General features: G+C 33.4%; 2 protein-coding genes across 2 annotated transcripts; one reads left to right on the top strand and one right to left on the bottom strand.

Moving 5' to 3' along the window:
• Positions 1-4,880: 4,880 nt before the first annotated feature.
• On the bottom strand, positions 4,881-9,279 carry LOC103838342 (scarecrow-like protein 28). Its single transcript, XM_033279442.1, has 2 exons — positions 7,388-9,279; positions 4,881-7,303 (listed from the first exon to the last, which is right to left on the bottom strand). Exons 1-2 carry the CDS (start codon positions 7,797-7,799, stop codon positions 5,874-5,876), a joined length of 1,842 nt encoding a protein of 613 aa, XP_033135333.1. The 5' UTR covers positions 7,800-9,279; the 3' UTR covers positions 4,881-5,873.
• A 402-nt stretch (positions 9,280-9,681) lies between these two features.
• Positions 9,682-12,947, top strand: LOC103838341 (phosphatidylinositol glycan anchor biosynthesis class U protein). Its single transcript, XM_009114772.3, has 14 exons — positions 9,682-10,103; positions 10,186-10,233; positions 10,310-10,370; positions 10,454-10,486; positions 10,661-10,788; positions 10,981-11,115; positions 11,198-11,274; positions 11,349-11,608; positions 11,696-11,752; positions 11,835-12,003; positions 12,089-12,146; positions 12,219-12,304; positions 12,422-12,478; positions 12,583-12,947. The coding sequence occupies exons 1-14, from the start codon at positions 9,932-9,934 to the stop codon at positions 12,673-12,675; spliced, it is 1,434 nt and encodes a 477-aa protein (XP_009113020.1). The 5' UTR covers positions 9,682-9,931; the 3' UTR covers positions 12,676-12,947.
• The last annotated feature ends 150 nt before the right edge of the window (positions 12,948-13,097 follow it).

Raw genomic sequence — 13,097 nt, 5'->3', positions numbered from 1 at the left:
AGTTAAGATGTTTGCGATCTACTATGTATACTAGGTTAAGATATGCACTTTGTGCATAATAAACTTTATGTATACAATTTTTTTATTCATTGTTATTTATTATATGTTTACATATATTATGAAATAATAAAATAATATATATGTAAAATGATTGTATATTCAGTATTTATGGTATATATAAACGACTAGTTTATCGATTTATATAGTATACTAAATTTAAATGATATTAGCATATACAATATATTTTTAATACAATTACTATTAAACAAGAAATAATATGCTTTTATGATCATTTGTATCTTTTAAAACTATTTGATAACAAAAATTTCAATGTAAAACTTCAAATAATTTTAGTAATTTATAATCATTTTTCAATTTAATTTTTGAAGGTAAATATTAAGTTCTCAATACTCATTTAACGTGAATTTCAAAATTAGAATATTATATATTTTAATCTAAATGTTATTAATATATGTATATATATCTATATATATTATTTGAAAATTATTAAATTAGACTTACTACTCATATAGTTTGATGATCATATCTTGTAATAACAAAATATTTAAACCACTGATCACAAAAAAATTCAATGTGATAATTTTAACAGTTTTAGTAATTTTTAGTCTTTTGAAATATTCAAATATAACATATAATAAAAAATAATTTTTATTATATAACTAATGTGATTGTTTAAATTATTTTAATTATATAAAATTAAAAAAAAATGTTAGAGAATGAATAAATTGTTATCAAATCTTTATTATTCAAAATCATTAATTATCATATATATATTTTGATCATATTAGATAATTTCATAGTTTCTATTTAAGGTAAGAAAAAATATTATTATTATTTTTGTTCATTAATAATTATTTTTATGGTTAATTTAGTGAGAACTATATTATATGTTAATGATGACACATATCATATCTCAAACATTCTAGGGGAAATTACATGTTTACCACTTTCATGGTACCACTTTTCATTTTACCACCACTAATGAGACATTTTAAAAAATAGTTTCTTCATTAAGTAACAAAAAACGCTTATACCCTTGTTATTTATATATATAATAAATCATTATTTAAATAAAAAAAAACAATAAAAAAATAAAAAAAATGTAAATTTTTTTTTATGTTTTCGAATTATACTTTTTCAAATTCGAACTTTTTTATAAAAAAAAATTTGAATTTTTTTTTTGAATTTGTTTTTTAGTTTTTTTTTAAATTTCTTTTTGAAAAACGAAAATTATGTTTGAAACTATTTTTAAAAATTTTTAATATATTTTTTAAGTATTTATATATTTATTAGAATCATAAATTTTACATTCCAAAAACCCTATCCCACCCCTCAATTCCAAACCCTAAGTCTAGATTAGTTAACCTTAAAGGTATAATTGTATTTTACCCTTCATTAAAAGTAAGGGTAAAAGTGGTTATTGTAAACATGAAAAAGTGGTACTATAAATGTGGTATTTGTGGTAATTTCCTAACATTCTAATGTTTCTCTAGTAATATATAAAGGTTATATGTATAATGTATGTTCGAATAGTTATCTTACATTATGACTGAGTTAAATAAATGTCAATGAATAACTTGTTAATTATGTAACTAACAACGCATTTTTCAATAATTAAAAAATAAAAATCTTAAAATAAAAATATTTTATTTTGTTTAGCTACACAAAAATATTTTGGTCTAAACTATATTGTCAATATAAAACTGATGATATTGGCAGCTAACCTTAAAAAAATCTGTTCAACTGAGATTAAAACACAGTTTATCATAAAATATCTTATCAATCCAATTATTATATCAGAAATTTGATTTTATGGTAATAAATAAATTAACATGTTATAATTAACATGTTCATCTAATTATATGATTGAAAAACCTATAAAATATTAAAATTATGATGTCAATCCATCTATAGTATCATAAAATATATGTTATTAATTAATTTTGGTGTTATACAAAATATATTGATAACTCATCAAGAAGTTTGGTTATTAATTATAATACAACTGAACACTGACATGGTGACCACCACAGTCACCCTCGGCAATGTTGTAAACAACACCATCATTGCTATCGACATTGTTACTGCCACCAATATTATCACCATCGTCCGCCAGTGTTATTTTCACCATCTTGTCGTCATCATTGTCACCACCGTCATCCTCGTTGTCAAATACACCATTATCAACTTCCGTCTCCACTTTCACTGTTCTCCATTCTTTATTTTTTGATAAGTGTTTTGTGAAAAAAAAAAATATTAGTATGAGAACATAAAGATGATTTTTTACTTAAAAATAATAGATATTCAATAGTAAAAGATGTTTTGCCTTAGTGCAAAAAGATTAAGAAAATTATTTTTTTCTTAAAAAAATATTTTAAAGATAATTTTAAAATCAGTTAACCAATTATAAAAAATACGGTAAAATCTAATTAGTTGAATAGTTTCTAATAAAGTTAAAGTTAACCTTAAAATCACAAAACTTCATGTAAATTGAAACAAAATAATCCTTATAAAACATCATCTATATTGAAACAGAAGAAGTAATATATATTACAATCATTATAAATACTCTTACATCGACTCTGAATAAAAAAAAATGAATTAAACATTGCAGATCTAACAAATTAAAAAGATTGGTTGTAACTAAAAGAGATCAGACGGATCAAATAAAATATAAGCAGATTAAGCAGTTCAAAAATTTATGTAATTAAATTTTATTTAGAAGTGTATATTATTTACTTAAAATATATAAACTAATGAGATTTAAAAATAAGTTAAAAATAAATAAATAGAATAATAATTGTGTTAAGTTATTAAAACAGACATAAATGAAAATAATATATATATAAAGTAAAATATGTAAATGAAAATGATATATATATATATATATATATTTATATTTGGTAAAAATGATAATAAGAGAAAAGCGGATGAATACACTTATAAACGAGTGTTCAATTTTATTTTCATAACAATAAATAAGTGTTTTTCTAACTGACTTTACATTCTAATCTCAGTTGCATTTTTATTGTATAACCAAACCAGAAGCTACACATCACGGCAATACACAAATAGGACTTAGTAATGAGCCGATTTCATACTGGTCCAGATCAACAATTACACTGTATTATTGTTTCTACCGTAATATAAAAAAAATCACAAAATTTTGTTGATTCAATTGATTTTCTTATTCATAAAAAAGAATAGAAAAATCAAGGGAAATTTGGCTGTATAACCTTTAAACAAATTATAATTCATTCTATGTCTAAATACCCTAATACACCAATACACCATGCATCTTTTATATAATAATACTACTATGCCCTCTTACACAACCGGTAAAACCTATAAAATAAGAAAACTAAATTAATAATACTTACCTTACACACATACAACGTGGCCTTTGGAGAATCACATACCTTGTAGAACGTGGATTGTTTCTTCTCCATTTTTGATCCACTGTGTAACCACCAAAACCATTTCTGGAGTAGCTTTGCCTATGAGATGCCCATCTGCAATGACTCGCTTCGCTACTGACAAAAAGCTTTGCGCATCTGAAATCTATGGAGTCGCCGACAACGTAAACGGCACCGCCGCAAGGTTCGTCAACTCTTCCTTCAATCACCTTAATCTTTTTGGTTTACGAGGCGGTTACATGTACTATTCTCACGGATGTTGCCAGTTACACATATCTTTCTCGCTGTGAATATCCTTGAATTGATTGAAGAAGATGAACAGTTTTTGTAACATTGTGTTCTATTCTATTTTATGCGTATAGAATAGAAATGTAAAACAATATGTATTATGAATGTTTTATTCATGTTATGTAATGTAAAATAGTCTGTTACTATATGTATTTATCATGTATCGTTCCAGTTGATGATTAATAAAGAAGGTGTTATTTTCTTCACCAAGTACTATACTATGTATTTTTTTCCATTCTATTTGGGTTTAGAGTTTATATTTGGGTTTAGGGTTTAGTGATTAAGATTTAGGGTTTAGTATTTGGAAGGTGGGGTTGAGGTTTGATGGTGACCCTATCATGTATCGTTCCATTTGACGATTAATAAAGAGTGTTCTATTTTGTTCACCAATATGTACTATACTATGTATTTTGTTTCATTCTATTTGGGTTTAGGGTTTATACTTGAGTTTAGGGTTTATACTTAGATTTAGGGTTTATACTTGGGTTTAGGGTTTAGTGATTAAAATTTAGGGTTTAGTATTTGGAAGGTAGGGGTTGAGGTTTGGGTTTAGTGATAGCCATAGTATTTAGGAGTTGGGATAGTGTTTAGTATTTAAAGATTATAGATGCGGTTTTAGTATTTCTATAATACTTAGTGATTAGGGTGATTAGTGACTAGAATTTAGGGTTTAGTATTTAGAAGGTGAGGGGGTATGGTTGGGGTCAGCGTTAACTTCTTTCATGCAATCATAGACATTTTATAGTTTCACCAATATGTACTATGTTATTTATTTTGTTCCATTCTATTTGGGTTTTGTGTTTATATTTGAATTTTGGTTTATAGGTTCTTGCCTAGGGTTTAGATTTACTAAGTAAATGTTTGGGTATAGTAAACCATATTATATACATTCTATTTGGGTTTATACTTCCTTGATTAGGGTTTAGCTTAATCTATTTATTTAGGTTTAGCGTTTAGGGTATATTTGGATTAGGGTTTAGTGACTGGAATTTAGGGTTTAGTATTTAGAAGGTGAGGGGTATGGTTGGGTCAACTCTAACTTCTTTCATGCAATCATAGACATTTTATAGTTTCACCAATATGTACTATGTTATTTATTTTGTTCCATTCTATTTGGGTTTTGTGTTTATATTTGGGTTTATAGTTTATATTTGAGTTAGGGTTTAGTGATTAGAGTTTAGGATTTAGTATTTGGAAATTTATGTTTTTTTGGGTTTAGGGTTTATACACTTTTTTTTTTTAAATTATGTTTCTATCCGTTCATTCTACTTCATATAGTAAATAAATATGTTATAAGTAAATTTGTGACATGAGTTCTTTTACGTGATGTGTTTGTAAATAATAGTGATTCATTATTGACCAGCAATAAGAAAATTTTGGGTGGATTAAATTGGTACGTGGCTGCATGTGTTTCTATCAAATAAAGTAGTATTTAATTTAATCTTTACCCTACGTTATTTTGACCAAGTCATATCTAGCAATACAATATTACCGGATGATTACAGGAAGAAGGGGCAGAACCGGATAACAATTGGCATAAATGATAGATATTACATTACGTCAAAATCAATGCTACTCGCTTAATTTTGATGCCAAAGTTGGTTATTCAGCAAATTGACCCAAAAATCAAACTAATACATTTTTGTTGCTTTTAATATAAAGTAAATTTTCTCACAAATAGTGAAGTAAAATATCACTAAATTTTGTTGATCCAATATAAAAATCAAACTAATACATTTGTTTGTTGTTTTCAATATAAAGGTAAAAGCAAAATATCACTAAATCTTGTTGATTCGATAGAAAAATCAAACTAATATATTTGTGTTGTTGTTTTTGATATAAAATTAAAATCTCCTCACGAATAGTAAATCAACATATTACTAAATCTTGCTGATTCAAAATATAAAACTACTTCATTTTCTTATTCAAAAAGGATATAAGATGGATGACAAAAAAAAAAGAATATAAGATCCAAACTAATACAAAATATTTCTTCTTAGCCTTCATTTATAAAAATTTCCCACCCCAAGAAAAAGAATAAAAGAATAAAACCAATTTTCTTTAAAAAAAAAAAACTTATACCCATTTCTCTATAGACTCCAAATCCCTAAATGTATAATACTCATTAAATAACCTTTTTTCTCAAAACTAAGAACTCCCTCCGCCACTCCAAGCCGAGACCGTGTAAAGCGGCTGATCCAACCACCGCAACGTGACTCCTCCTCCATCTTCATCGCTCCTCTCCACGTTAAAGAACTCCTCATCACCATCTCCATACATCCTAAGCAGCATCTTGCTCTGCAAAACCTCTCTCTCCGAAACTCCAAGACTCCGAAACCCTAACTGCTCCATCATCCTCCTCCACTCCCCAAAACCCACATGCCTCTCCTGCCGATGACTTCCTTCACACGCCACAATGTTCCTGATCTCTCTCCCGAACAAAACCTCCTCGATCTTAACCCTCATCAAGCTGTCCGCACCTAGACGCTTGTGCATCACGTCAAAACCCGCTGAGTAGTACTTTAACGAGTTAAACACTCTCGTCTCCAGCTGCGTCGAGTTGTGTTCCGCTTCCTGTTCCGCAATAACGACAGCCACAGGGTTCGTGCTTCTGACCAAACCCGCAAAGTCCCTAACCGCGGCTCCTGTCCCGTCGTAAAGTGTCTTGTGCATCTGCGAAACGCAGTTCACGGCGACGGCTTCGCCTTCCTTGACGTGGAGCATCCACAGCCTAACGTCCTCGAGCCTGTCGACGACGGGGTGGAACTCGAACTGGAGATGCATCGCCTCCGCGAAGCCGTGGAGACGGTCTCCCGTCTCGTTGAGCTCGTGTTTGGACTCTCCAACGCCTGTGATGCGCACGTGGCGCGGTGGAATGGGCCTTGAAGCTAGGCTTTGGAAGAAGCTGGGCCATTGTAAGCCTTGTTTGATGTCGAAGTCGATGATGTGGACTCTCTCTTTCCCTTGGAAGGCTCTTAGTAGCATCGAGTTCGCTGTGTAGTGAATGAACTTTGGGATTGGTGTCACTTGGTTCAAGAACCGTAACGCGTTTGCTGACTCGTCCTCGAAGTCACGAGGCGGCGTGATGTGGAAGATGTGAGGCCACATGCGAGCCACTCTTAGAGCTAAAGCTTCGGTGTAGTAAGCTATGAGACGAGTCATTGGTGTTGTTCCTCTAGGAGAAGCAAGTTCACCGCTTCTTGCAATGAAATGGTTGATAGCTGCTATGTTTCTTGTTCTGATCGCTTCTAAGCATCCGGTAAGGAGATTCACAAGCTCCAAGTCTCTCTGTGTGTCGTTCCTGTGATTGTTGTTGTTGTTGATGTTCTCAATGGTCCTTCTCTCTGTGCTGCCTCCTCCGTGTTGTGAATATGGATGCCTTGAACCGTTTGTGGGTACTGGTACTCTGTGTCTGAAGCTGTGACTCTCTGCTGATGCGCTTGTTGATGATCCTGAAGCAGGACGGCTACTCTCAATGTCTTTATCTCCTAAACCAGCTAACTCGGTTATCACCGAGTTAACCCAGTGTGGATGACCCGGTAAAGGCTGAGTAGAGATCAACTTTTCATCATTATCACCTGAACATGTCAAAGAAAAGGGTAATGATGCTGGAGTGAAATGATCAAACCAGAAACCCATGTTGTGTTCATCTCCTGTTTCACCTCTTTGCCTCTTCACTCTGCTCAGACAAGACTCATCCTCCTTGTCTTCAGCCAATCTCTTCAAACTCTTCGTCCCTCTGTTGTTGTTGTTGTCGTTGTTCCATGAAAACCCATCTGCATTTCCTCTTGTTGTTGCCAAAGGTGGAAGCTTTATGCTCTGCTTAATCGAACATCCACCAGCTTTGTTGTTGTTGTTGGTGTTGTCGAGTGAGATGCTGCGTCCAAGTGGTCGGTTTGTAGGTGTTTCCTTGCGGGGGAAGTTACTACTGCTGCAGGGTAAGTCCAATCTTTGTGTGTTCATGGGAAAATGTACTGATACGGCTGATGATGTTGCTGCTGCTGCTGCTACTGCTTCACTCCTTAATCTTCTGGTCGGTGACAACAATGATGAACTTGAACAACCTGCCAACATCCTCTACAATAATATCTACCCACCCCCAAATTAATCTATGTGAGTGATATGGTCTAAGTGTCTGTTTGCACAAACAACAATTGATTAAAAAAATGGAATCCGATGGGAAAAGAAAAATCAAAATAATTTGAGAAATCAAAGTGAAAATCCTATATGAATGATTTTTTTTTTTTTGGGACTTAATATGCAAATAAATAGAAAATGAAATGAATCCCCTCCCCTAAATAAAATATATAATCAAATAAAAGAATGAAAGAATAGAACTAATCTATAAAACTTAATCAAATCAATCTACCATAAACACACAATCATCGGATTCCTTCAAGTTTTTTTTAACAAACAAAATCTAAAATGTTGATGATAATGATGACCAACGAAAATCACATCATCATGAACAGAGGAAGCTGTTGTTGAAGAAGATGATCTCCTCCGTTGATGAACAGACTTTGTAGACCCGGTTCTCCATTCCGGTTTTCCATCCCGGTTTGCCAAATTTCCCAGATCAAGAAACCCAAAAACACAAAACCCAGATCAGAACTTCACTCAGAGATTACTGTGACTGCTATAATCCTTTTCTTTCTTGTTGTCTCTCTCTCTCTGGTTTCTCTCTCTCACTCTCACTCACTTTTGGTTCTCTCTCTCTCTCTCAACACTCTACAGAATGTGGTAGTATACAGGGTTGTTCTACTAATACCATACTTCTCACCAACTTTTTCAGTTTGTTTTCTTGTTGGGTCTTCGAGAATTGAAGTCACTTTTCTTTTTACACTAAATTGTTTTTTTTTTTGGGGCAGAGTGAGTGATGCACGAGGCAATCAGGATGTTTCTGAGCCGTTGGATTTACATAATCGAACGGTGGAAAAGTAGTTAAAGGTTTAGTTACCGTTTGTATATTGTCGGAGAAATATGACCGTTGGGGGAGGAAGGAGAGTGTTGGGTGTGTACAGACATCAATGAAGTCTAGTTGGACAAGCCAAAAAAGACTTTAATATACACACCAAAAATAAAACATTATTACTCCTATTTTTGTCAACATGGCATTAATTTAGTATGATAGTACATTCCTGGTTAAAAAAAATCATTATACAGAGTTACAGACCAAATAAATATTTTGGGTACTGAATTCAGACTTGTCATGAGTAAATCTTTTATAGTATCGTTACTCTAAAAAACATATGAAAAGCTACATAAAAATCCCTCATCACACACTGAACACTTTCTCATAATTATAAACAAATACTTAGGAATATTATTTCGATTTATTTAAAATACAACATTCAATTTATTCAAAAATACAATACTTTTTGAAAACCAGAATTTTGGTTATCTCACATAAAGTACCTAGAAAAAAAAATTACAAAGTAAAAACTTAAAATCATTAAATCATAAACTGGAGTTAAATTGTTTATACTTTTTTTTTTGAGCAACAAATTGTTTATACTTAACTTGGTGTTAAATTGCTTTAGCAAGAATGGAGAATCTATAGTCATTTGAACCTTTATGCTAAAACTGAACCCTGTGTATACAGTTACTCACAACAGTTTATATCTAATAAATAGAAGATAGACATTTATATTTTCTATGATTCATTAATTTCAGTTCTTTTCGTAAAAAAACTTATAGAACAGAATGGGGGTGCATTGAATTGGTATAACAAGAACGTAGAGTTCATTGAGAGAACTGCTTAGAGACAGTATATCCTTTTACAGTGAAGCTCAAAAAAGAACTAAATTTGCTATTTTAATGTTTTAACTTTATGTGATGTTAGTAAAGAAACTAGAACATCCCTAAGAACAACATCTCTTGTTTGCTTGAGATAAAACTTAAGTTAAACTGCAACGGCAAAAGGACTTTGTTATTTAGCAAAAAAAAAAAAAAAAAAAAAAGAAAGGACTTTGTTTTGCTTTAAAGTCTCTATTGGCAATGACTTTCACCTGTTAACGAGCACAAGAATTAAGAACTTAGTAACAAACAAAGAAGTTTCAAAACTAATGGGCTTAGTACCAAACTAATGGGCTTTTTGATAAAGCCTACCAACTCGTCGTCGTTTCATCAGATCGGCTTTTCGTCTGAGTCGTCTCTCTCTCTCTTCACTCGCCGGAGAATTGAAAGAAAAAAAAAAGTAAAGAGAGATGACGAAAGACGACGGAGAAACGGTAGAGGAGCAGAAGAAGAAGCCATGCCGGTTCTGGATTTGGGCCTTATCTTCCGTACTTTTCCGATTGATCCTGATCTCATTCGCGGGAAATCTCAACCTCTCTTCCCGTCCGGAGGTCTCCACTCCTCTCACCAGCATCCGCCGCCGTATCTCCTCCTCTCTCTTTCTCGTTACCACCTCTACGATCGCGAATTCTCCTTACATTTTGTGTTGTTGTTTCTTTTGTAGTTGCTGAAGGTTACTGGTTGAAGCAGGCATCAATGTCACCATATGCAGGTTTCTCTTTTCAGATTTAAACCTCTGTAGTTTCTGACTTTAGGTTGAAGCTGAAGTCTTACGTGTGTTTCCGCAGGATCTATGTATCATGGCTCGCCCTTGCTGCTCTCGCTTCTCGGACTTCTCACGGTTCAGAGGTTAGTTGGCTGACACCAGTTCAAATCATCTGAAACTTTGTTTGAAATTGAGTTTAAAAAGGAAGACACTTTGGATGTTTCAGGATTAAAGGGCAACCAAGCCACCTCTTTTGCAGGTACTTACTTCTCATCATAACATGAGCTAGTTTAGGATCAGATTGTGTTTATAGATCTTGATAAGCTCTTCTCTATGGGGGTAAGAGATTTAACCATGTAAAAAAAAAAGATCGTCTTTCAATGTAAAAGGAGATGGAACCTTTACTTCGATACCAACACTCTCTTGGATGCAGCTTGGTTTTTGTCATTGCAGATATATTGAGTGCAATTCTTCTTCGAGGAATTGGTCACAAACTCCAGATGGCTTATGGATTGAATGCTAGGCTACTCGGCCTTCTTAAGTCGCCAACGGATAAAGAAGGTATCATCTACCTTAATTCTACTCCTTTTTGGTGAAACACAGATGAGGTTATATACAGTTTTATTCCATATGGGTAGAGTTGTTTTGGCTCATTGAGATGGGATCATAGAGTGATTCTGTTTTTTTTTTGTTTCATGCAATCATTTTACTTGAAGGCAAAGACTGATCCCTCCTTTTTCATTTTCTCCTCAGGGATCTTACCCAGTGGTGATATTGCCGCTCTTGTCTACTTGTGGAATCCTTTCACCATCGTATGTTGTGTGGGTTTATCAACTTCTCCAATCGAAAATATGGCTGTCATATTGGCACTTAATGGAGCAGTTACTCGTAAGAAGATTATGATACTTGGCATATTTGATATCGTCAATAGTTGCTTGGCATGTTACACATATTTTTTCTACCTGTGCAGGACGAGTTCCTCTGGCGGCATTTGGTTTAGTCATGGCCACACATTTATCTCTTTATCCTGCTATTCTGACTATTCCTGTATGTCTCATTTTCGTGATTTATGTATTTCTTGAAGTAAACAGATTATAACTCTTCTCGTTCGTTTCCCACAGGTAATCTTTCTATTGGGATATGGTTTGGATGCTCCTCCTCTAAAATTGTTCCTTCAGACCAGAAATGTAGAAAGTGATAACAGATCATCAACCTCTTCTGCTTCTAAACAAGCCAAATCGAAACCGACTGCACAACTTCCCTTTTTATGGAGAACAGTCGTGCACTTCGTGTTCTGGGTACTTGTGTGGTCGCTCTGTGTTTTGGTTTTATGTGGCTTATCACTGAGTAAGCATGGTGGGCTCGAAGAGATGTTCAAGAGGTAACTCTTAGCCCTGAGGAAACCGAAGTACATATCATATAGTCTTTGGAGGTTCTGATGTTAGTTTGCTTGTGCCCCTTATTACAGGACATATGGTTTCATTCTCAGTATCGAAGATCTGTCACCGAACATCGGAGTCTTTTGGTAAGTACAATGTCATATCACTGGTGAGGAAAGGAAACATCTGCTTTTCTGAAACCATTATTAATCTTCCTCTCACTTTCAGGTACTTCTTTGCTGAAGTCTTCGACTTCTTCAGAAGCTTCTTCTTGATAGTATTTCACGTAAACATACTGTTTATGTTACTGCCTTTAGCCATACGGTTGAAACATCGACCTTGCTTCTTGGCTTTCATTTACTTGGCGATCTCCTCTCTTCTTAAATCTTACCCTTCGGTTAGTACTTTTAACTCACCGTGAACTGATTATTATCTTTCTTCTTCTGAGAAGCTGTATTCGCGGAATGTTAAACCTTGCTTAGGTTGGAGATTCAGCCTTATATTTGAGTTTATGGGCATTGTTCGTCAATGAGTTAGCAGGTAAAAGCAAACACATTACTCTTTAGAAATGTTTAGCCTTTGCAATATGATTAAACTCTTGTTTTGGAGTAGATATGAAGTTCTCGTTCTTCCTCTTCTGTGGATATCTTGGTGTTTCTCTCCTCAGCCCTGTGATGCACAATCTCTGGATATGGCGGGTAACAATCTTCAACTCAAATCCATAAACCAGTTCATCACAACATTAGCAACCAAGTGATCTTAAGTTCAGAACTGCTGTAGATTCAGAACCTTACCTTTTTGATTCTTCATTTCAGGGTACGGGTAACGCCAATTTCTACTTTGGAAACGCTATCGGCTATGCGTGCTTTCAGGTCCTAATCTATTTCCAACTCCATTACTCTATGTAGTGTTTAGAACTCTTTTTTCTTTGTGGTTTCTTGAATAAAACGGCTTATGGGTCTTTACTGTTTTACAGATCGTTTTCGTGGTTGAGAGCGTAAGCGCAATGCTGAACCATGATCGGGCCCTGAAGAAATGTAACCCGAACCATCAAAAAGTCAAGAACTAAGCGATTTGCAGGTACATTGCACCACACGTAAAGAAAAGAGTTTGTCTTTAGCCTGGTGGTGCGATTAGCTCAACCGCAAACGCCTAACGCCTGGCCACATGTGTTTGTGAGAGTCGTTCTTTTTTTGTTGTGTTTGAAACATGATACAAATGAAAGATCTCATGTACCTTGCGATTAAAGTAACCAATAGTTTGTGCTTTTGTAAAGGAAGTGTCGGTCTGAGTTAGTGTGCTTCATTCGTTTATATAAGAGTAAAAACTATATATTTAATTTTGACCATATTTAAGTACATAAACTTGACAATGAATCTAATTGTGCTGCAAAAGAAAATGTGAGAACGGCAAAAAAGAAATTATGAACTTAACCCCAAAAAGCCAACATCTAAAAGTTACAGATTAAAATAGATTAACCAGAAGTCTATG

The sequence above is a fragment of the Brassica rapa genome, chromosome A09 (assembly GCF_000309985.2).
Source record: "Brassica rapa cultivar Chiifu-401-42 chromosome A09, CAAS_Brap_v3.01, whole genome shotgun sequence".
Classification (NCBI taxonomy): Eukaryota; Viridiplantae; Streptophyta; class Magnoliopsida; order Brassicales; family Brassicaceae; genus Brassica; species Brassica rapa.
This window is presented reverse-complemented; position numbering and strand designations above follow the sequence as displayed.